We start from the raw sequence: 25,732 nt of genomic DNA, 5'->3' as shown, positions 1-25,732 counted from the left end.
TGCTTCCACAACCTTCATTTGGTGATGTATAACCTGCTTGGCTGGCATCATCTAGAATATGTGGACTTCATTTTCACTAATCACAGTGTGTAGCATTAATCTACACCTCAGGTCCTCAGCCTTGCACAGCTGGGATTACAGGTATGAATCACCAAGCTTGTTTTTGATAATGCTAGGAATCAAACCCAAACCTTCATGTATTCTATCCAGGTACTCTGCCAACTGAGGCACAACCCAGGATTTAATTTGTTTAGTGTATGTATGTTGGGGGTATAAGATGGAAAAGGGGAATGTGCACATATATGGACATCAGAAACAACTTGTGTGGCCACTTGTCTCCTTCCAGCAATGCTTTGTGTATTTAGTTCATAAAATCTAAAGCAAAGGTTGGCTGGGAGGCATCTGATGCTACTACTGACAAATGCCCTAAGGATGTTTTAAGAACCATGTTAAGTACGAATTTCTGCTATTTGAAATGTAAGATAAGGAAAAAGCGCTGGCTTCTCTGTTTGTTGTTGCTGTTCTAGTTGTCTGTTTTGAGCATAATTATCCAAGATCAATTTAAATGATGAGACAAATTGCTCTTTGCAACTTTACACAGTGAAATTTTTTTTTATTTCAGTATCCATTTCAAACCTGAGGCTGGAATTCTTCAGTTACCTGAGTTAGGCTCAGTAACCAAGGAAAGCTGTTTTCACCACATTTGTTTAGTGTTTTCCTAACCAAACATGATGACTTTTTTTTGAAGATTTATGTTATTTTTAATAATGTATCTGTGTCTATGTGTGGGTATGTGCATGTGAATACAGGAGCCCACAGAGCTAGGAAGAGGGAATCAAATGACCCTGGAGTTGGACGTACAGGTGGTTATGACCCAGCTGATGTGAGCGCTGGGAACTCAACTCTCATCTTCTACAAGAGTAGCAAGAGCTCTTAACCACTGAGCTATCTTTCCTACCCGCTCCATGATATGAATAACTGAATTATACAGCCTATGAAACTGGAAGGAGTTTTGTTCTAATAAGCTTACAAAGTTAAAAGTACTCACTACACTAATCCTCAAATTCCCAGAAAAAAAGAACATTGAGTTTCTAACACTTTAAATATACTTAATTAAAATAAATTCTTACACAAGCCAACTGAGAAATACTTTACAAACTCAAATTTACCTTAGGTAGGTACTTCTTGCCAAGCAAGGCTAGAGCAAACATGTCGGTTTAGTAGGATCTTCCCAGACTTACTGGGAAGAACAGTGCAGTATGTCTGGTCCTTTTTAACCAACTTCTGCAATATACACTACTATTATTGCTACTTCATGTTGCATCTCATTTTAATGTTTCATTGAACAAACAATCAATATTTTAATTACATATAATTGTTTTAGCATAATTTTGTATTATATTCACTTGAACCTCACTTCTTTGATATTTAAGTGACTTAAGACATTAGATGGGTAGTAAATTTATTGATGGATATTCATGTAATACTCAGGCCATTTTAAGTGAGAATGAGACATTAATTGCTCAGCATATTTTAAAAAATAAATTTTTTCTTTATCCTTATAAGTTATGGACAAGGCTCTATCTTTGGGTCACATTAATGAACATGTGCATTTAAGCTACTTTACAAGGTTGTAGAAGACAGTGAGAGAGGCCACTGGTGTGTTTTTCCATGATTCCTCCAGAATGCTGACATTTAGGAAAAGGTGGCTTAGACTTAGCAATTGTCTGCCTTTAATTTATTCTGTGAAATCAAAGTTAGTTACCTTTTGCCCAACCCTCCTGTCCTCTTATCTTTTCTACCCCCACCCCCAAATTTCTCCTTTCTTTTTTCGTATTTCTTATGTTATGGTATGGCCCTGCATGAAGGAATTCTGCCATCCCAGTGACCTCTTACTAGTGTCATTATCTCTGTAGGGCCCTGACCCTCCTGCTGAACTGCAGGCTACTGATGGATTCTGAGGGAGGGCCAATCACTATCTTCAGCTAGGCACCCAATGAACAGTCGACCGGACCCAGAAGGATAGTTTCAAACCTGTGGTCATACAAGAGCCAGCCTAAACTCTGTGGACCTCAAAAGAAAACAAGACTAGACAGAAATGGACACCAACTAGCAAACACTCATGATTATAAGAAGGAGCTTTGGAAGGAGGAGAAGAGGTGAAACAGGTGGGAAGGAGATACAGACTTTCATAAAGGAACATTAGTCATTTATAACATTAAAAAAAATAAGCCTAATAAAAGTTTCTAAACTTCTAAAAGTTGTAACCAAGGATTTGACACTATTGTATAACAATACTTTTGAATAAATGTTACTACATGTGGCTTTTGTTTCTAGGAAAAAACCACTTTTACCCCAGGTCAGTGAATAAAAAAATGTTTCTGCTTTTATCTCATCTCTGCAAACTTTTAAATTTTTACTTAAGACCTTAGTGAACTTATATTCTTATATTACAGCCCTAAAATTTGAAACTAAATAATCTTTAAATGCTCACTTACTGATTCTCTTCAAATTAAGAAAAAAAACAAAACAAAGGGTACTAGTCCTGGCAAGATGGATCAGTAGGTAAAGACTTGTAAGTTCATTACCTGGGCACAAAGAAAAAAAAGTGAGAAAAACCATCCCCAAGGGTTGTGCTCTGACTTCTTTGTAGGTGCCATTGTACATGTGTACCGCCCATATATGGACACTTATAAATAAATGTTAGAATAAAAAAATTTCTGAACATAGTGCATACTAATAGATTAATCCAAGCACACCTGCCAGTATGTGCTGGCTAGTTTTATGTTAACTTGACACAAGCTGGAGTCATCAGAGAGGAGGAAGCTTCAATTGAGAAAATTCCTCCAGAATATTTCGCTGTACAAAGGCCTGTAGGGCACTTTCTTAATTACTGGTTGATGGCAGTTGGCAAAGCAGAGAGCCCATTGTGAGGTAATGGAGAGCAGCTAAAGCTAAGCACTGTGACAGCCCAGAGGTGGCCACTGGTAAAGGTGAAGACTCTTCAGCAGCTGAAGGCCCAGGATTAAAGGGATCATGCTGAAAAGTTGAGGCTTGGTACCATAATGAGAACCCAGAAGTTATTGGTAAAAGTGCAGCTCAGTTGCAGCAGCAGACCCCAGCATTTTGGAGATGCCAGAACCATGGGATGACCATCAAGAACAGGAACAGCTAACAAGACAGACAGAGCCTAAAACACAAGCTCTGTGTGCTGCAGAGGGTAAAGCCAGAAAAGCAGCCTAAGCCCTTTAGAGGAACCCAGAGATCCTGAGTGGATCCATGCATTAGATATTCAGTAACTTACCCAGTTGGGGTTTGTTTTTTACTTTGATCTGATTGTAAATATGTCCTTCCCTCTTGAAATAAGGAAGTATTTACTTTTGATTTTTACATGAGCCCACATTTGAGAGACTGAATTTTAAAGATATTTTAGGTTTTAAAAAAGACTTCAGAATTTTAAATAGACTGAATTTTAAAGTGTTTGAATCTGTAAAGACTGTAAGACTTGTGATTTTTATATTGATGTGTGATATTTGGGATGAAGGGGAAAAAAAGGTTATAGCTTAACAGTGATGACTTCAAATTGATAACTGGTCATTGCACAGGATAGCTTTATGTCAACTAGACACAGGTAGGGTCATCAGTGAGAAGAGCCTCAGTTAATAAAAGGTCTTCTTCATAAGATATGACTGTACAAAAGTCTGTAGGGCACTGTCTTAATTAGTGATTGATGGGGAAGGGCCAGCCCATTGTGCATGGAGCCACCTCTGGGCTGGTGGTTCTGGGTACTATAAGAAGAAAAAAAAAAGAAAGAAAAGAAATGAGAGAAAGAAAGAAAGGAAAGAGAGAAAGAGAAAGAAAGACAGAAAGAAAGGAACAGAAAAGAAAAGTGAGAAAGAAAGAAGGGAAAGAGGGAGAGAGAGAAAGAAAAGAACAAAACAGAAAAGAAAAGAAAAGAAAAGAAAAGAAAAGAAAAGAAAAGAAAAGAAAAGAAAAGAAAAGAAAAGAAAAGAAAAGAAAAGGACAGAAAAGAAAAGCAGGCTGAGCAAGCCATGAGGGACAAGCCAGTAAGCAGCACCCTCCATGGCCTCTGCATCAGCTCCTACCTCCAGGTTCCTATCCTGCTTGAGGTTCCTGTCCTGATTGCCTCCAATAATAAATAGTGATATGGAATTGTAAGCCAAATATACCCTTTCCTCCCAGTTTGCTTTTGGTCACAGTGTTTCAACTACATCATCTTAGTTAATATTGTGGTATTTAATTCTGTCTTCATGTAGTCCACTACCTTCAACCTTAAAGTAAAGGTCACTTTATTATAAAGTAAGAAGACAAAAAAAAAGGAGGACAATACTACAAAATGAGCTACATTACATTTGCAGTGTAAAATCAGAGTAAAGCACTTTCTTACCTGAGGAAACCAGTCTCTGATGACTGTAACCTGCATCCAGTTAACATAAAACTAACACTTTAACATTATGTCTATTTAAAAACCCAAAGTCTCTTTTAACACTTAAAATCTCTTTAAAATTCAGTTTTGCAAATGTGGGCTCCTGTAAAAATTTAAAAAATCTAAAACACAGCAGGAAAAGTTGCTGTCTCGGCAGCTCCAGTGAGCTCCTCTCCTGATGACACTTCTGTCTAAAGATGCTCTATTGGTGTCACTTTGTACACTGTAGAAACAACCACATTTCTTTATTGGCCACAGTGTTCTTGTTATGAACAGAAAAGCTATTTTTCTTCTTGAAAGGCTAAGGGACAAATTAACTACAGTTGTTTCAAATCTCTGTCACTTATATGAAACTTGTTTCACTTCAATATTGTCTTGGAGGTTGTGCACTCAGCTACAGGCCTTCACAGCAATCTGATCTTCAACAAGACCAGAAGCGTCTCAGCATCCCCTTACTACAGGACTACCCACCCTTCCTCCTTCTTCCCCCTATCTCCCTTCTCCTACTCCTCAAAAAGGGGAGCCCCCCTCAACCCAATCCAGCACATCAAGTTGCATTAGGACTGAGCGCATCGCTTTCCCCTGTAGCCTGGCGAGGCAGCCCCACCAGAGGAAAGTGACTGAAAAAGAGGCAACAGAGTCCATGTCAGAGACAGCCCCAACTCCCCTTACAAGGAAACCCACATGAAGCCAGAGCTGCCCATAGGCTACATGAGGCTCTATATACATGTTTAGTGGTCAACAATGCCATTTTTTAGTATTTACACTCAAGCCAACAATTTTACCCATGCTTAAGTGTAAGGATTGGGAAACATGAAAAGTGCAACATTTCTACTGCTGTAAAAGAGGAAGATGGAACCTCTAAGGTGGCTCAGCTAAGAAGGCGCTTGTGGCCAGAGGATGCTCAATAGCCTTAGTGCTACCCCCGGACCCACACAGAGGTGGAAGGAAAAAATCCATTCCACAATTATTCTCCGAATGTGTGTGTTTCTGAGGAAACGTTAAGGCTGACAGATCATATCATAATGCCATGCCTGTCTGATGCCTCTGCGTACATGGAACTTTGGATTCCAATTGTTGATGAGGTTCAACTGCTTAATATTATAAACAGTTACATCTGGAAGATCCTGTTAATGCTCAAACCCCACAGCACAAGGAATAAAAAAAAAAAATAGTGTTGTGTAGCAAAGTTCTTAAATGCATATTTCAAAATTTCTTACAAAAAACGTACTGGGCATGCAACTCCCTTGGTAGAGTACTTGCCTAGCATGCTCCAAGCCCTGGGTTTGATCCCAGCATCACATAAACCAAGTGTGGTGGTGCACACACTTGTAATCCTAGGACTCTAGGGAGAGGAAAGAACAGAAATTCAAGATCTTTCTCATTTATACAGCAAGTTCTAGGACAGCTTGGGATGCGTGAAAAGGTGGCTCAAGAAAATATACATGTATAGGAAATAAATAAAATAAAAATGCTAACAGAACAAAGCATCTTGACCATTTGGGTTTGAAGCCGAGATGCCAACTTCCTATGACTGTCAGCACAATGCTAATTTCCTTATTTTCCCTAAGCAGTGCCATATGCATCACAAGTATAGTGTCTACTGTGGGACACTCTACCTACATGGAAAAGGAAACACCCTCACTTGAAAATGAAGCTGAAATAAAGGGTCTGGAGAGATGTCTTAGTTGTTAAGAACACATATGTCTATTACAGAGGACTTGAATTCAGCTCCCAACACCCTTATCAGATGGCTCCCAACTGCCTCACTCCACCGCTGGGTAATCCAATATCCTCTTCTGATGTCTTCAGGCAACTGGACTCATGTACCACTCATCCACCACCATTGCACCAGATACACATAATATTTAAAATAGAATTAATCTTTGTTATAAAAAATGGAACTGAAAAATTCTTGGGTGGGGGATTGGAGAATCTACATATCACAGCTGACGTAAGTCTTAGAAGTGCAAACAGTAATGCTACCTATGTGTTTCCTGTTCTGATTTCCTTCAGATGTACATACAAGAGAGTCAGGTGCTCCATCTTGATAAGAGCTCTTCAAGATATAATATGAGCTGTGGTGAATATAGGAAATACTAAGAGTGCAGCAGGCACCACAGCTGATGTGCCTTGCTGTGCTTTTTAAGTGTTCCTTAAAACCTGAGACCACCCCTTCATGCAGCTTTCTGAACTGAGGTCATCTTGCTTTATAATGCCACACCAAAGTGACAGTTTAAATAAGCCCTTACAGACAGCGGTCCCTTACTTGAAAACAGACACCGTCCCCAAATCATCACGATTTATTACCAGCAGTCACAAGTAGAGATGCCTATAGTTCTTATTTGGTTTTTGTTTTTTCCTATCCAAGGATTGTAGAACAGCCATTAACTATAGTATGAAGAAGGTCACTTAAAACATGATGGTTAGTGGGGATAATTACTAACGGAAGATCAGAACTCATTCATTAGCCTGCAAAGCGAATTACGGATTGTTAGGAGAGATTTACAGCGCAGTCCTTGAGTGATTGCTGGTCTATCAGAGTGTACACATACAGGGCCTGACAGTTTATCAACGGTGCTGTGTCTAACTGCATGTCGCCAAGGTGCTTTTGTTGAAATGACACTGTTATTTTAAATGGATAAACACTTTTATATGAGCAAAATGCATTTTAAATGTTTGTCTTCTGAAAGCAAGCACTGGGAATCAGCGAAGAGCCTCCAACTATCAGAGCCTCCAATAACTCTTGTTTACGGTCAGCGCTGACTGAAGGAAAATGTGACACTCAGAGTGAAAATAGCACTTCTCCTCTTTAACAAGCCCCAGTTGTGTTTTGTAACCTTATTCACAACAATACTCTTGGTGTTTCACCAAACTCCACGATCCTCATGCAATGGGAATGGAGGCATCTAATTTACAGTTTGGAGTGGGGTGGCTATATTAAAAAAAAAAATCAGTTAAACAAAGTGATGACTCCTTTGTTCTGAAATATTCTGACTGATTACCAGGGTTGCTGAATTTATATATATAAGAAAAGATGTGGGTATTCAGAGCAACTCAAGGACCTTGCCTATGGCTCATTGGTATGTAGTTAATATCAATTTATGTAACATTTATATGATATAAACAAACTTAAAGCCATCTTCTTTGAAATCCATTTCTGGGAGAAAAAGAAAAAGGTTAAAATAAAAACATTATTTTCAGCTTTTGAAGCAGGGACCTGCCATATCCTCTGCGTCTGTTGAGTCCTCTGTGTTAAACCTCTTGCCATATCATTTAGCTATGGAATAGAAGCCAACAATTCTCTACAAATACACATTTCTACATAAGCAAAATTTAGTATTAGAAAAATACTATCCATTAACAATGGATAATTAATAAAATACCCATTAATAATGAATAATTCATAATAATGCATTAAAGAATGTTAAATTTCACAAAAAGGCCTGTCAACAGAAATCTGGTGCTTAGGGGCAGTAATGGGATATCACACCATCCTTGCATTCAGCTTTCCTGTGGTTACAATGGCAGCAGGCACAGGCAGCAAGGCCAACAAAAGGTAGTGGTCCTTTGTGGCAGACACATCACAAAGTCCCTTTAGCAAGTTTCTTGTTTGGTGGCTTGTTCATTCTTTTTTTTTTTCCCCTCCTAAATGATTTTTCCTCCTTCACATCTTTGAAAAACACAGGGCTGAAGGCAATTTCCCCACATTCATCAGGAGTATGTAAACCATCACCCACCTAATAGATTGGCAACAACCATGCCAGGACTTCCTACAGACAGTTAATACAGTTGGCAGGATCTAGAATCTCCTAGGAACATGTGTATTGAAGTCACAGAACAACTTACAAGAGTCAGTTCTCCTCTTTTAACATGTGGATCCTGGGGACTAACTCAGGTCACAACACCTTTATCTGCTAATCTATCTCACCATACCCATGGAAGTATTTTAAAACTTATAGGTCAAAAATATGGTCATCTGGGGTAGGGATGGGACTTGATGGCATGGTAGTTGTCCTGAGCAAAGATGGCCATTTTTTTTTTCCATTAAAAAGAGCTAACCATTTTTCCAAAAGGTTCTAGACAGTACTAAGATGACTTCAAAAGTATAGGTGATATCTCTGACATTCAAAAATTACATTTAAATAAACACTTGAATTTCTAAATATATACTTTACACCCAACTGTCTACTATCTGATATCTTCCTTTTGAGTCATAAGAAAAACCAACACAGTCAAATGAGCCTGATTTGGCTTCTTTCTCCTTTTGAACAGGTCAGTAATTCACTTTATTCCCATCTTTTAGCCACTCATGGGCTCTACTGACCGCATCACACATTTCTTATCAATCAGTAACCCTAATCGCCTTGGCAATTAGGTTGTTCTGTTTTGTTCTCAGATGGGGTCTCATGGATCCCAGGCTGGCAGTGAACTCCTTACAAAATAGGATGATGCTGAACTTCTGAACCTCCTGCCTCTATGTCCCAAGTGCTGAGATTACACCAGTGACCTCACACCAGTTTTGAGGTGATGATGGTGTGAACCTGGGGCTTTGTGCACGCTAAGGAAACACTCTGCCATCTGAACTGCGTATACTGCTCTCACGAGTCAACTAGTTTTAAACTGTTGTGACGAAATATTTCAGGAGAGCAACGTAAGTGAGAAGGATTTGTTTAGACTTGATGTTTCGGAGGTTTACACCTTTGACTTACATATATAGATCTGGAGCAGAGCTTGTGCATCACAGTAGCTCGAGTGGATGGAAGAAGCTACTTATTTCAGGCACGCAGAAAGAGGAGAAAAAGAGAGACAGAGACAGAAAAAGAAGAAAGAACAGACACGAGTACATAAGCCCCCAAGTACATAAGTATAACTAATCCTGACTTAGTTCCTCTAGCAAAGCTCAGCTCCTAAAGCTTCTAGAACCTTCCATAATAGCACCAATAGCTTGTGACCCACAGTTAAATGCATTTAGCTTTTTGGGAGACATTTAATATTGAAACCATAACACCAATCTAGACCTGCCTAGTTCCAGAAATATGATATAGTCAATCCAATTCTACCTTGCTATGCTATTCTTCTTTTCTAAGATTTATTTTTATTTTTAATTTTGCCTAAGTCTGTGTGTTTGAGTTGGGAAGTGGGTGTAGGTGTGTGTGTGTGTGTGTGTGTGTGTGTGTGTGCGTGTGCGCGCGTGCCAGATGAGGGCTTTAGATTGCTTTGCGCTGGAGTTACAGGTGGTCATGAAATACTTGATGTGTATGCTGGTAACCAGATAGAATTACGCAAGGGCAGCAAGTGTTTCTAACCACTGAGACAGCTTTTCAGCAATCACTATGTTATTATTTTGTGTTTTTATCTGTTGTTCCCTTTGCCTCAGAGCTTGGTCTATCTTTTCTTTATTTGTCAAATGTCTAAAATCAACTTCTTTAGAATTTAAGTAGCTTACATAGTACTAGACTGTGCTATGCAAACAGCCACAAGATGAAAAATATTTCTAAAGGTGCAATAGAAGCACTTTTGTCTTGGAAGTAACTAACAGCTGCTTACTTGAATTTAAAGTTTGTCTACCAGGAGGAAAATCATATACGGTTCTAAAAGTCTAGCAAACTACCTGTGGCTAATGAGACCACCGACCTTAGAAGATAACATATTACTTGCCACTTTCCTAAACCAATGTGATTCCTAAATACACTCTAAATTCTTATCCTTGTATACACAGATACCACCTCTCATCAAAGAAACTTTTTTTTGAAGCAGATGGAGACTATTACAGAAACCCACAACTTGTCAAAATGCAAAAAACAACTGACCATGTGGTTCCCAGGCTCAATGGATATACATCTACAACACAACTGCTGCATCCAAAGCTCAGGAACATCAAGGAAGAGGGGGAAGAAGAGTTTAAGAGCTAGAAAACCACAAAGCCTGTTACAAAATTATGTCTTCTGGATATAAGGGGAAAGGTTCACTCACAATGCCTCAATAATATGGCTACCTAAAAAAGACCCAAACAAATCCAATGCCAGTTTATATACTGGGAAAATCTCACAGGGCCCCACCCTTACATGAAGAGCTATAAGCAATTAAAATTTGCTGAGAGGTAGAGAGAGAGAGAGAAAGAGAGAGAGAGAGAGAGAGAAGACTAAAGTCTTCCCCATTGATGAGTCCCCTAATTGGTTATCCAATACCAAGTGTCGTTCCTAAAAACATATACACAAGAGAGAGCAACATTAAATGGTTTCAGCAAATATTTACATATTTATTTGATTATATATAAAAACACAATAATAAGGAGCCACGAATTTGAGAGAGAACTGTTAAGGAAGAGATATAGAAGGGTTTGGAGGGAGGAGGAAAATGATGTAATAACAATTAAAAATAAAAGTTGACACAAAAATCTAAAAAGAATTAAACTATTTACTAATAAATTAATAGTAAAAACTTCAAAATACAAAGAATTACACAAATTATAACAAATGACCATGGGGCTTTTCAAGGGTCTGTAGTTAAAAAACTGAGAAGAGACAAAGTCACCATGCTGCACCTTGTACCTGCTCCCAGAATTATCCTCACAATTTGAATAATGTGCATAAAACAATAATTACACAAACTCCACCATGAGAAGTGTAATGACCTCCAGTCCCCCCCATAGTACGAACCATAGGGAACAGTGGGTTGGTTTCCTGATGAACTAAAAGTGTGACGATAGCAAGCCAGAACTTTAAGAGAAATCTCCATTGTTAGAGAATCCAGATCCCAGCTATGAGGCAGATGTCCTAAGACACTCAGAGGATTACCCAGAGAAAGAGGCAGGATGTTTCACCCTGCTTTAAGAGGGCTTTCCATCCCTTTCACAAGTGCTTAAGCTCACCCTGGGAAATCAATCGCTAAAAACAGGCACAGATGCTCCACACATTCAGGGGCTGGAAATATGGACAAGGAGGTAAAGTGCTATCTACAGAAGCATGAAGACTTGAGTTCAGATCCCCAGAACCCATATTAAAAAAAACTAGGCTTGGTGGAACATGCCTATGATTCCAATGCTGGGAAGGCAGAGACAGTAGGATCCCTGGGAACTTAACAGCTAGCCAGCCTCGCCAATCAGTGAGTTCCCGGTGCACTGAGAGAACACTCTGAACAAGTGTTTCTCTCTCTCTTAACTGTGGTCACTCCTCCCAAGAACACTTCCGTTTGGTGTCACCCACACCTACAACAAGCTCTTACAATTTGAATTACTGAACAGATCTTCTTTAACTGCCAGCCAAAACCTCCGGCATGTTAAGTAGTTGTGACATGCTTCAAATGACCCGGAGGGGGAAATCAGATAAGAAACATGAACAGATTAAAGGGAACAACTGTCATGCCTAGACAGCCCAGAGAAGAGGTCACTCCAACATTTCTATCACCAAGGTGACAGATGAAAGCATCTCTGTCTAAAGTCCACACTCAGTGAGTGATTTACGGCTAAACAGGCACAGAGCCCCAGGTCCTTGTGAAAGGGAAATGTATACTCTGGGTACAAATGGCAAAAGTCTACTTTATGATTTACTTTTTTAGTGGTGTCCTCTGTCATCACAATGCTGCAGAGTCACTTGACACCAAGTTTATCAACACATGTGCTGTATAAAAAACACAGGCACTTGGAGGCTGGAGAGAGAAGTCCGTAGTTAAAAAGTACATGCTGCTTATGTAAAGGAAGCAAGCTCAGTTTCTAGCACCTACAATAGGAGTTCACAACACCCATTATCTATAGCTCCAGGGGATCTGACTCTGGCTTGTGTGCTCTGTAGGCACTGAAACTGCTGTGCACATATTCACCCACAGAGGCACACACATTCACATAATTAAAAGCAATAAAAATCCTTAGGAAAAAATCCACAAAGGTACATTTTATTACTTGCTATTAGCGAGTTCTATTCTGTGCACATTAATTATATCATTTGGCTTAAGATTCATAACTCTATTAGGTGGGTGGTGAAGTAGAAACAGAGATATCAAATACCCTGCCAAGGTCACACAACTAGTCACATGCATCATTCTGCCGCTATGTACTTCATGACACATTATTCAGAGTGAAATTTTGAGTACATGTCTCAAAAGGAAAGGATCCAGAAATGTTTAAATCAAACAGAAAATATATTCACTGAGCTGACATTTAAAAAACAAAAAGAAAACCCTACACACACTCCAACAAGTTTCAGTACGCTTGCCAAAAAAGAAAGAAAAACCGGCAAATTGATTCCAAGTCGCCTATAATTTCATTTATATTTAGAATATGAGCTGAGCAAGGGATGTGTATGCAATAAGTGTGTGTGTGTGTGTGTGTGTGTGTGACACTCACGGTATTCAACGCCTCCCCCAGACGTGCAAAGTTTGTTCCAATCTTTCTCTATTTTGTCTACTTTGGAAATCCTTTGCAATATGCTTATGTAAATACTGTTCTTCACTGCTGTTCCCATCTCTTAAATCTTCTGCTTTTGCATAGACTGGAAAACTGTCAGACCTAAGCAGACATCTTTGGAACACAAAACCAGGAAGACATAAACAAATATTACAAGATCACAAACAAAGGCTTCTTTTAAGCCCTTCAGCAGAATGGGATGGATACAGTGGAAAAACTGAGACAAATACAAATACTCTTAGATTTGCCCAAGAACGGGTAGGCACAAGTACAGATACACACAACACTTACAAAAAATAAGAATCGATGCATAGATTACAGTACCTGTTTCATGAATAAATAGAACAAATGGATTTTCACCCTTAGTCTACTAAAATCTCTAGTACAGGACAGGGGAGTAGACAGAAGGTTATAGACTGAGGAGGGATACTGAAGCATGGGAGAGTGCTGAAATGGTTCTTCGCTGTTACTCTCCAAAGGTGAGGGACTTTAGCCTTTCCAAATCCAACAGTTTATGATTTAATGGTAAGAGTTAGCTCATCTGTAGTGATTCCCCTCCATCCACATTTCAAAGAGTCGTTGAAGAAGATTAATGAGAAAAAAGAAATCAGTATGGGATTCAACCTAATATTGAGCCTGTGCCCCCTGTGCAAACTGTATGGTTTTTTTTTGGGGGGGGGGGGTAGGGCAGCAATAAAGGTTGTAAATACATAATTCCACTTAAAAGTGTGAAAAGTGTGGAAGTTAGTGACTGAAATTGAGTATTACATGTGACATTGATGAAATGACACTTGAAACAGAGCTGGATTCTGATGAGGGTTTGGAAACTCCACCAAAGATGTTGCAGGGTGATAACAGAACAATGTAGTATTGGAAACACATTCTGAGAGGGGCATTTTTATCATTGCTGAGAGCAGAACACACATCTGGTACTCATCTCCTCCATGTACGCTAATAACGTGACAGCTCTTGAGATAAGCGAAGTAAGAGGATTTTACCAAAGCAATTTTGGCAAAATGAAGTTTTAAAAAGCTAACCAAAGTCATTTTCCAAGCAAAACTCACTTCCAAATCCTAAGTAAGTATATTTCAGTTATCAGATATATCATTAGATAATAAAAATAAGCATTCCTAGAACTAAGGAAGTAAAAAGCAGAACAAAATACTGATTCTTAAAATGACATTCTTCTTTCAGGGCAATTATGGTGACAAAAAAAAAATGACAGCAGATGTTCAGGCTGTAACTGAACATGGCGAAGGTGGTGGCTTTGGCTTCATTTCTGAAAAGGAGGTGGGGTGAGGATAGAGAGCACACAGAACAGGCACAAGAGCCTCCAGATTTTGTTCCCAGCATCTCAACCCACACCCAGCCTGGTGTGAAGAGATGGCAGATGGGACCGCGTCTGTTCTTTCGACTGCTGAAGCAAGACACCGAGCGCACCCTGCTCCTTTTGCAAGCATGAATATTCAGGCCTAGTAGGCAGAACCAATGTAAGTGTGCTAACTGTATGCTGCAGGTCCAGAGCCACCCTTACCATTCTGCCTGGATGACAGATTAAGACCAAGGTAGTGGGGGCAGGGCAGGAAGAATGTCTTTTGGGACAAACTTAGTAAAAAACTCAGTATTCACTGAAACATGCTGACTTTCATATTTAACAGAAATGCAGTGAGAGAAATAAGTGAGCACAAGAATGATTAGCATGTTAAAAGGACACAGTTAAAAGCCAGCTGGACTGAATTAGTATTTATTGACCACATTTTGTAGTATGTGTTCAACCCTGGGTATTATAGTATCAAGTGTTACTTGAGAACACAATCAACTTCCTGTAAATGCCACCGTAAACTGTAACACTATGTTATCTTGTGTAAATAATGCTGGTTTGTAATCCTTTCTCATTTATATCTTGAGAAGGAATACTGAATCCACAAAGGGTAATTTTGTTATAAAAATTTAATGAAGCAACCATTTCTCTGTCTTTCAATGAAAGATAGTGTAATAATCCCAGAAATATGTTTGCTCTATCCCCTCCCCTCCCCTGAGGACAGAGTGTAAGGACCAAAAAGAACATAATGCATTTGTATTTGCCAAACTGTGAAATGTGGAGAGTTCTGACTTAAAAGCTAGATAGAGGCTACCAACCAGGGTGCAATAGAAACAATATTGGAAAGCCACCTCCCCTCAAAATAAAAGGTCAGAAATAGCAAAGCAAGTCACTGTATACATAGAAGCTCTTCAGACTGCTTTGGAGAAAGCAAGTACCTCCATACATAATCTGATTTCCAATAATCATGGAACTGAACTGGTAAGAGCAATCAAGTTTCTCACGTCTCCCAAACATGCTAAGTGCCCCACCCAGGCAGGTGCCTCCTGATCCTTAGGGCCCATAAGGTTAAACCCTTTAAAAATAAAACAATTCTCAATGAAAGGGTGGAGATCAGTATACTCGTTAGGAGGGAAGGGGTTTCTTTAGATGTTATTTTATCACACTGTAAGGAGGGTTTGTTATAGAAGTGGACTGATGGCAACAGGAGGCGCTCAGGTGGAAGTGGAGATGGACTTACGAAGTAGCCTGTTCCCAAGCTGGAAGGAGCTGAACTCTGCAAAGAAAGCACAGAGACAGAGTGGAGAAGTCAGTAGCAATTTTTAACATGTTCCCATCCGCACAGCTCATTACCAGCCCTTTGTGAGTTTTTCATCCAGACATCACATGCCTGAGTGTGAGGCCCCTTATCATCTGCTGCTGATACACAGACTGTGTTGCTTGGTTTTTCCCCTTTATATCTCTCAACGACTCAGAGATGCTAACGTGCTATTTACTGGATTCTGAGCTTCTGCAGTGGACGTAATTGCCAATTTATTTGACAGGCAGCTGGGTAATGAATTAATGATGGCATTTCGCCCTGCACTGAGACTAAACAGGCACGTGGCAGCCTGCCTCCCCGACTTCCTGACATTCAAGGCCCAGGTCTCAAGCTATTTGGTTTTGTGGCCACAGAGAGGCAGGCAAGAGGAAAAAGCCCAGACTGACTTGAAAATAAAAAGCCCAATGGGTTTGGATGACTTTTTGGTATATGACCTACTTGGCAGTTTATTCCCTGAAGGCTTTGGTTAGCACACACTTGGCACTGTGCAAAAATTAGACATTTTGTAAACATAATTAGTTGACTGAAATGCAAAGAATCTGTGGGCAGAGGGAAGCAGTTTTGCCTCAATAATATCAATTCAGACTGCCACAGCTCTGGCACAGTGATCCACTAAAAATCAATAATTCTGAACGGAACTCCGGGTATCAAGTGCTGAGAAAAAGAGAATCCAGTGTATAAATATGAAAGTTTGTATATCTTTTTATTATTATCTATGAGTACATATGTATGCCTACATTTATGTGAACTATGTGTGTGCTGTGTGCAGGTGCCCTAAAGAGGCCAAAGGGAATTGGTACTGGAGTTATAGGCAACTATGAGCTTCCTGACGTGAATGCTGGGAACCAAACTTGGAAGGGGTAAGTGCTTTTAACCAATGAGTTGTTTCTGCAGTCCCCACCTCCTCCCAGTTTTTGAGATAGGTTCTCATGTAGTCTAGGTTTGGCCCCAATTCCAAAAAGATGGGATTGCAGGAATGCACTACTGCTCTCATTTACATACTATTGGGGATCAAATGCAGGGCTTCTTGCATGCTAGGCAACCACTCAACCAACTAAACTATTTGCCCAGCCCTCTATCTAGTCTTTAGACATGATCTCTGCATAGTCTAGGCTAGCCTCCAACTCCCTGTGTAGCTGAGGACAGGCTTGATGCTCCTGTTTCTACACATCATGTCTTTCACACAAGATGCACTACAGAAATGCTGGTTGAAGTGGTGTATAAATAAATGGATGGGTTATTTTGGGTGGAAGAGGCTACAGAGAATCTGACAGCTCTAAAACCACAACAGATACGATTTCTGTTCGTTGTGAACTAAGTAGACATAAGAGTGCCTCTTCTTACTGCTGTGACCAACCACCCTACAAAAGGCAACTTTGAAAAGAAGGATTTATTTTAGATCTCGGCTTGAGGATAAGGTTTATTACAGTGAAGACTGCAAGAGTCAAAGGTCGCTCATTACACTGCATCAGCAGTCAGGAAGTAGAGAGCAGACAGGAAGTACTATGGGGACCCATAACACACCAAGGCCTACTCCTAGCGACTAGAACAAGGCTCTATTTCCTAAAGGTTCCACAGTCTCTTAAACAGCGGTACCAGCCTTAGACCAAGTGTTCAGAAACATGGGCCTGAAGGGGATATTTCACAATCAAACCATAACAGAAAGGGACATGATTTTCTGACTATTGCCACTCCAAACAAAGACAAGCACGCTTCACAGCATTCCTAGAGCAAAATTTCCTATCTTGGTGTTTCCTATTAGCTCAGAGGAATAAAGCACCATGTGCATTACACTGGGTATGTGATCCACATTTATAAACCTTTCTGCAAGGCTAAAAAGATCTCTGTGGTTAAGGTCTTCCAGAGGACAAGAGTTCAGTTTCCAGCACCCGCATCAGGGAGCTGAAAACCACCTGTAACACCAGCTCAAGTGGATCCATAACCATCTTCTGGTCTTCCTGGGTACCTGTACACCTGCACACACTCACACAAACACACACAAACGTAAGTTATGAAAAAAGAAACAATCAGCAACAAACAAAACCCTTCTGTGTTCTTGATTCTATAAGCAGGAGAGAAAAAGGGTTTAATCCACCCATCGTAGTCATGGAGACTGCTTATACCAGTGGCTGACCATGTGACAATATCACCTATTTTCTACACCCCCAGCCCTCGTTACGGCAGGCAAAGGCAGAAGACAAGTTAGATTTCTACCAGCCTGGAGTCCTGCCTCTAGGAAACAAACTCATTTTAGGATGAATGACAGAGATGAAAGGGGATTTGTTGATTTCATTCACCCTGCTTGCTGAAAATGTTTTCTCCCAGAAGGAGAAGGATCACTCCAACCCAAGCTTCCCACCCCCACACGCCTATCACTGTATTGTATACCAAAGCAAATTACATCCTTGAGGTCTAAGCAAGCTCTGATATGCTCATTTTGCATATATATTGTGCATTACTTGGGGAGCGGGTGGAGAGGAGGGCTTTGTTGTGCATGTTTGCTCTGGCCATTGTTTATGCAGGTCTGACTGAATGAGGGAACAGTGGGTATCATTTCAATTTCTGATGTCAACATCAAATTACTTATTTAATTTCATGCCTGGTGAAGCATTGTATAGCTACACGCAGAATCATTTCAGTTCATTTGTTATGCTGTGCTTTCGCAGCGATTGGCTTGCCTTCCAACTGACAGCTTTAATTACGACATGAATTTGATTGCACTGCTGAGGAATTAACATAATGCAACAAAGCATTTAAGCACCCTGCCTTATCACCCAGCTTCCGCACACATGGGTACACACACACACTGATAGACACAGGAAACAAGAGATGCTGGAACCTCCTTTACATCAAAGGTGTACTGGAATCTGTTACAGAGTCTGTAGAAGGCACACATGTAGGAGCTTAGCATCAGAGGCCACCTACAATTGCCCATGCACTGAGCATATCATTTCATTAAAATTTAACCTTTGCTTATTCCTATTTTATTTACAAATAACAGGGCCTCATGTATCCCAAGCTGACCTGGAAATTGTTGGTATAGCTGATTACCTTAAACTTTTTAAAATTCTAATATATGTAATATAAAAATAATATGTATGAAATACAATAAACTAGAATACACAATATATAATACTTATATATTAAATAAAGTGGTGTCAGTACCCATAGAGGCCAGATGGGGGCGTTAGATTTACTGCAGCTGGAGTTACAGGTGGTTGTGACCAAAGTAGGTGCTGGGAACTGAATTTGGGTGTCCTGCAAGAGTAGCAAGTGCTCTTAACTACTAAGCCATCTCTCAGCCTGCTTGAACCTCTTCTGCATATCTGAGTATGTGTGGAGGTATGTAGGTCAGAAGCCTAGATGAAGTGGGCATTGAAGAAGCAAACCCAGGTCCTCCTGTTTACATGACAGTTTATGCACTGACTATTGCTTCAGCCCTAACCTTGAAATCCTGACCCTCCTGCTCGCACCTCATCAATGTTGGATATACAAGCATGGAGAACCCACATCAAGTTTATTCAGTGTTGGGAAGAGAACTAGGGCTTTGTGAATGCTAGGTCCATTCTACCAAGTGAGCTAAATTCTTAGGCATCTCTCCTTTTAGGTTTGTTTATTTCAGTTTATGTGTATGCATGTTTTACTTGCATGTATATGTGCACATCATGCCTGGTGTCCTCAAAGACTGGAAGAGGGCATTAGATATCCTGGAACTGGAGTTGTAGAAGGTTCTAAGTAAAAATGTGGGTGCTGGAAACTGAACCCAGGTCCTCTGTAAGGACTTTTAACTGCTGAGCCATATTTTCAGTGCCCTCACTCCAATCCCCCTTTTAAGGGATAAGGTGTATGACACTAAGTAACTGTGATTTTTAAGCCTGGTTTAAAAAAAAAAAAAAAACTAGCAGAAAAAAATCTCTTTCCAACTACTACCCATGGAGCTGAAATTCACTCCCTTTTCCTCCTCTGCCATATTTTTTTTAACCACATGACAGCCCCTTTCCATTGCAGCTGAAACAGCTGAACGGAAACACTGTCTAGGAAAGAGACTTCTGTTTGTCCAGTGCTATAGTACCGAGGTTCCAGCTCTGGTGTTGTCACAGACAGAGAAGGGGCAGAAGTTAATAGTGTGGTGTTGCCAGTGGAGAGAAGATTCTGCATTAAGGATTCTATGACTCACCGGGTCTGCACAGTGGCATACACCTGTACTCCAGGCACTTGGGACACTACAGGCAGGTGGATCTCTGTGAGTCCCTGGACGGTCAGGGTTACAAAGAGAAACTCTCAAAAACAAAACAAAACGAAAAGCAATAAGAGATGCTATGACTCTAAATGTTTGAACTTCCTGATTATGGAGAGTTAGACTGTTATAGACCAGAGCCAAATTATGTTGGGATATTTTTAGTTCCTTGAAAAGCCATTCACTTTCAATCCCTCTGTATGACCTATCATCAGTGTATCCTTATGACTGTAAAATCATTTTAAGTGTATCCTTGGCAGTCAACTTCTCTCAACCAAAAAGCTAAGAATGCCTTCACTGAGTCCTATAATAGATTTTCCCACATTTGCTGTAACCTGTCTCCACAATATATTTGGAATGTGTCTTGACTCACGACTTTCTTTATTCTTTTACTATAAAAACTGCATCCAACGGCTGGAGAGATGGCTCAGTGCTTAAGAGCACTGACTGTTCTTCCAGAAGACCATGATTGAAGAAACATTGAATATTTGAGGCAAGCCTGGGCTACACTGTGTTGGGGTTATTATACAAGACTACTCACTGAGCAAAGCTGTCAGGACTTCATGAATTCAGCTCTATTCCAAGTGCAAATATCACTATGGCTGGGCTCCTTGAAGGTCTTCCATAGAAGGATGTCCAAGGAGTCTCATGGGACCCTCAACAGGGTAACCAGGCAATTCTCTCAACCAGCTGTATACAACTCTTCCCTAAATGTCTTCGGCCTCAGAGAAGCACATCAGCCGAGAAAGACTAGGGAGCCAGGACTCCATCTCTGCAGCCTTGGAGTAGTCATCACCCATGCTGGATGTAGACTTTCTAGTGTAGCTACTTTATGGCCATCCATACTCCTTCCCATAACCTTCACTCACTGCCTTGTAAGCAAACCTAATAAACTCACTGGTTCCCCAGATGGAACTTGGATGAAATTTTACCTTTTTGTACCTGTTTGTAGCTGGGACCTTTGGAGGAGAAAAAGTTTGTTTGCTGATGTTATTTCTTACCCTAGGGAAAGAATTTCAGCAACAGAGATAGTAGGAAATGTACTTTAGAGGCATAGGTAGGCAGTCTAACAGTGTAAAGCCAATCAGGGGTATATAACAAGGTGCTATATACAAAAACAATAGGTAAGAAAAAGAAAGGAGGAAAAAAGAAAAGCCTTGTTCTTATTTCTCTGAAACTGACCAATTCATTCACATTTCTGATTAAGGAGGTAGAAAAAGAGATTAGGATGAACTGGTAATGTAGGGGAGGAGAGTATGTCAGTGGAAGGGCAGCAGAGGAGGACAGGACAGTGTCCAGGCTACCTGCAGGCCACTTCAGGGTTCCTTAAGCTATTTCCTGTATACTCTGGTCTTGTCATCCTGCTAGGTGGAGGAGAATGGGTGCGTCTCTTTGTTTGCTATCATAGCCATACCTCAGCTATGTCTGCAAATTATCTTCTCACTCTGAAGAGGACAACCTCCGTAGGCCTCCTTAGGAATACTCTCAGCCTTGGTCTCTAGCCACCACAGGCCATGAGACAGTAATGAGATACACAGTTGAAGCAGTTTCCAGGAGGGAGGAAGTTACCCTTCAAAGTAGATATTCGTTAAATATTTATTCCAGTCTCCTCTCTGCTTCCAACCTGCCTTTTCCACAACTCTGCCACTAAGCAGTCTTCAAAGCTGCTCATTAAACTCATGAAGTTAACATTTCTGTTTTAACAGCTGACTGACAACAGGGGATTTCAAAACTGATTATCCAGACTGGCTTTAGCACAGCAGCTACTTTGACAATGCAACAAAATTGATTATCCATCTGTGGAGGTTTAGATGAGAAATGTCGCCCATAGACTCCAGTATTTCAACACTTGGCCCCAGGTGTGGTGCTGCTAGGGGAGGTTTAGGAGGTGTGGCTTTGTTAGGAAAGCCTGTCACTGGGGGTGGGCCTTGAGGGCTTAAAGCCTTACCCTGCTTTCAGGTAGTGAGCTCTCAGCCCCACTCCTACTGCCATGTCTCCCTGACAGGATGGACTTTTATCCCTGTGGAATTGTAAGTCTAAATAAGCCCTTCCTTCTATAAACTGCCTTGGTCATGGTGTTTTATCACAACAACTGAAAAGTAACTAATTCAGCGTCTAAAATAGATTCGCTCCATCTATTACAGATCCACACAGAGGACTGCACTACTGTTAAAGCTTTCCAAATACAGGATGATATGCAGTCTTCACTCCCAGGTATGCACTCCCATGTGCATTCTGACTTTGGGCTCCTGTAACCTGAATGCTCTTTTTATATCCTTGCACGCCAGCAGCGACAACCTTCCAACCTTAATGCTATGCTGCTGTCTCCTGAGAGTGAACAATGACCATAGCCAGGAAATACACAGACATTTAAGTTCCATGGGAGGAGCACAAAGAAAATTAATTCATAGATTTTTCTGTTGTGTTTTTCTTTTAAAGATTTGTTGTTATTATTATTTTTAATTAAGGGCATATTGGGTATATATAGTACATGAATGCAGGTACCTGTAGAGTTGGCAATTCAGGTTCCTCTGAGCCCAGAAGTGAGTGCTGAAACTGGAACTCTGGTCCTCTGGTAGAACAAAAAGGGCTCTTAACTGTTGAGCAATCTCTCCAGTCCTTGTTTGTTTTTTTATTTTATTTTATGTATTGCACGTGCATTGGTATTTTGCCTGCATGTATGTCAGCATAAGGATGTCAGATCCCCTGGAACGGGAACTGGAGACAGTTGTGAGCTGCCATGTGGAACTAGGAATTGAACCTGGGTCCTCTGGAAGAGAAGTCAGTGCTCTTAACTGCTGAGCCATCTTTCCAGTCCCCCACCCCCAGTTGTTTCTTTTAATGACAATGAAAACAATGGAAAGCCCTCAGTTAAAGAGGAATAAATAAATGCTTTGGAGATAAGATTACACAAACTGACCAATACATAAAAAATACTGTCACCAGGCAAAACAAACTAAAAATGGCACAACTGGAGCTGGGTATGTGGCTCAGCCCTAAGTTCTGACCCAAGAACTGCCTGAAGAAAGCAATTGTGGTACACTTCTAGTGCTCAGGAAGTGGAGGTAGAAGAGTTTGAAGTTCAAGGTCATCCTTCAATATATAAAAAGTTCAGCACCAGCCTGGACTACTCTGTCTCAAAAAATATACATGGAGTAACAACTTGAAAAAAGCATGAGAAATGACACTTTCAACATCAAATCTGCAGCCCTCCTGCTCACCCGCCTCTTCACATTCTCACCCAAATGCTCTTATTCTCAGAGGCCTTCTGCTTTGCCAGCCTCTACTCTCACTCCCACCTGCATACAAAACAAAAACAAAAACAAAAACAAAAAACAAAGACAATGTTTCAAGGTCCAGATTTTAACCCCTGTTATCCAGGGCCACGCTATTTTGATCAATAAAGCTCCTACATTTTGGCTGAACTTCGATTATTCTTAAACACTGGTTTCCAAAACTAAGTTAGTCCTATATGTTCCTGCCTCCCCACCTCATAGCTAGTCCAGACAGCAACATCAACTATGGACTATTTATCCAACACATGGGAAACCTCTGAAAGCTGTGAGCCATGTGAGCCTAAGTTCTTCTTAGAGTCCCTGTCATGCTGTTGTCTGTGACTTAATTACTAAATCCCTTACCTCAAAAGAACGATCAGCCTCAGTGTCCCCTTTGGACCTAAAATCCAAAGGCTTTAAACAATTATTTTCACATCTTAAAGTGAGTTTCAAATATCAAGCTATCACCAGTTGAAAAGTATCTACCCCTACCCATATTCAATATTCATTTCAGAATTTCAGAATGAGACTTGAGACGATTAACTTCTGTGTCAACTTGACCAAGCAATGGGGTGCCCGGACATTATTAAACTGTGTCTTAGAGGAGTTTCCGATTTAAATTTATATTCAAGAAAGCAGACAGCCTGTTCTAAGGTAGATAAACGACATTCAGTCTCAGGTCTAAAGAAAATGCAGGCCTGACCTTCCCTTAGGTAAGAGGGAATTCTTCCTGAATGCCTTCTAGCAACGGTATCTTTTTCACCTGATTTCAGAAGCAAGAAAATTTCCTGAGTTTCATACATGACAACCTTCCAGGGAGAATTTCATCTCTAGCTCACTAGGTCTCTGGTCACCAGCTGTCAACCTCTGTCTTATAAGTAAACCCATTCTGTGAGAGAGAAAAAAAAAAGTTTGCTGGTTCTGTTCTTATTTGCATCTGAGTCTCTTGGGGATGCACATTAGTTCAATGATCCTATCAGAATACAGGCTCTCTGTTCTATTTGTAACAGATGCTCATGATCTGTTATCCCAGGCTTTGGTTCCATTTACTTAAAATTTCAAGTTCAATCCCCAAGTTTTGACAACTTCCTCAATTATAAAATTTTGTATAAATCAGAAGCAATACTTCCCCCCTTGAATAACTCCTCATGAATATTTATATGTTCAATTATTTCCCATAAGTTTTTCCTTCGTGACTAATCTAAACGAGTTATGATGTCTCCTTGATGAAGACAGTCTCAAAGTCCTGTGGCCAATTATACCCTTCTTGGCAACATGGTTTGGGAATACTTTATATAGCAAACCCAAGCCCACTGGGTTGTTTAAGCTTTGCCCATGAGTCAAATCTTCCAACTACATCAAGTCTGTGTTCTGTTTTTTTTTTTCTTATTCTTTTTTGCCTGCTGAATTAAAAAAAAAACAAAAAACAAAAAACAAAAACAAAAACGCAAAGCTAGAACAATAGGATGTCTTGATTAGCTTCACTTGAGACTAAGCCTCTATTGTCTAAGAATCTACAAATATCACCAAGGAGAATGAAAGGCTGGAGGGAATTTTTATCTTAGTTGAAAACTCTGTAGTGAGTATTGCCGACTAACAGGGACCAAATATACTCCCCAAACTAATGCTACCAAAAAAAAAAAAAAAAAAAAAAAAGAAAAGAAAAGAAAGAAAAATATGCAAAAAGCACTTCTGTTTGTTTGGTTTTCAGCTACCAGGCAACAGGTGGTGCTGACTAACATGATCTGAGAGAAGAAAAGTAAAGCTACACTGAGGTCTAGGAGTGTGGCTCAGTAGGTAGAGTGCTCACCTATCATGAACATAGCTCTGAGGTCCAGCCTCAGTATAGCATAAACCGGTCATGAAGACACACACCTGTTATTCCAGCACTGGAGAAGTGGAGGCAGGAAGATCAGGAGTTCAAGGTCATCCTTGGCTGCACAGTGAGTTCCACACTAGCCTGGACTACAAAGAACAATCCTCCCAGGCTACTGCCAAAGAAGTTTCTGTATGCAGTAGGGGGTGACCCAGTTGGAGCCCCTGAGGGTACTAGAGTTGAGAAGAAAGAGTTAAGAATTTGAGAAGACAAGATGGTTGCAGTTTATAAATCTGAGCTGTTTCTCTAGGACCTTTATTTTGGTTTTGATATGCACCTCTAATGACTAATGACAAAGGAACTGAAAAATCTTCTCACACATTTAAGAGCACTTTGGAATGGACCTTTGCATACACAGCTGTTGAAGATTCCAGCCTAATTTTAAAATAGGCAGTTCTTTTGTTGAAATATAAGAGGACTCTGCAAACTCTGGATAATAAGCACTTACCAGTTATGTGATTTCTGGGTATTTTCCCTTTCTACTTATTTTCATTTCCATTTGAAGATCACTCCTTCTGAGGTACAAAAGTCCAATTATCTATTTAATCTTGCTGTTCATGCCTTTGGTGTCATGCTTTTAAACCCAATGGGGAATTAGAGCTCCTTAAGATTCATCTATTTTCATCTATGCATTTCATGGTTTTAGCTTTTTGGTTTGTGTTAACTAGTCCATTTTGAGTTGACTTTTGACCATTTTGTGAAGAGGTTGGAATTTATTTCTATGAAAGTCACAGCAGTTAAAAGGGCAAAAGCACCCAACCATCATGAAGTCAGTGAAGATCCTGAACTAACCAGGCTTCCACTCCCTAAGCCAGCCATTCTTAAACCTTTGGCTGTGGGAAAAACTGCCT

General features: G+C 40.2%; 1 protein-coding gene across 7 annotated transcripts in view; it reads right to left on the bottom strand.

The window, feature by feature from the left end:
* The window catches only part of Auts2 (activator of transcription and developmental regulator AUTS2), a 1,094,751-nt gene that overhangs the window by 585,521 nt on the left and 483,498 nt on the right, over nt 1-25,732 (bottom strand). For all 7 annotated transcript variants that reach the window (XM_060382248.1, XM_060382252.1, XM_060382249.1 and 4 more), the window contains one exon: nt 15,413-15,448. In XM_060382248.1, the coding sequence (XP_060238231.1) occupies nt 15,413-15,448 (36 nt within the window). The remainder of the gene's footprint in view (nt 1-15,412; nt 15,449-25,732) is intronic.

This window comes from Meriones unguiculatus, chromosome 4 (genome assembly GCF_030254825.1).
Source record: "Meriones unguiculatus strain TT.TT164.6M chromosome 4, Bangor_MerUng_6.1, whole genome shotgun sequence".
NCBI lineage: Eukaryota > Metazoa > Chordata > Mammalia > Rodentia > Muridae > Meriones > Meriones unguiculatus.
This window is presented reverse-complemented; position numbering and strand designations above follow the sequence as displayed.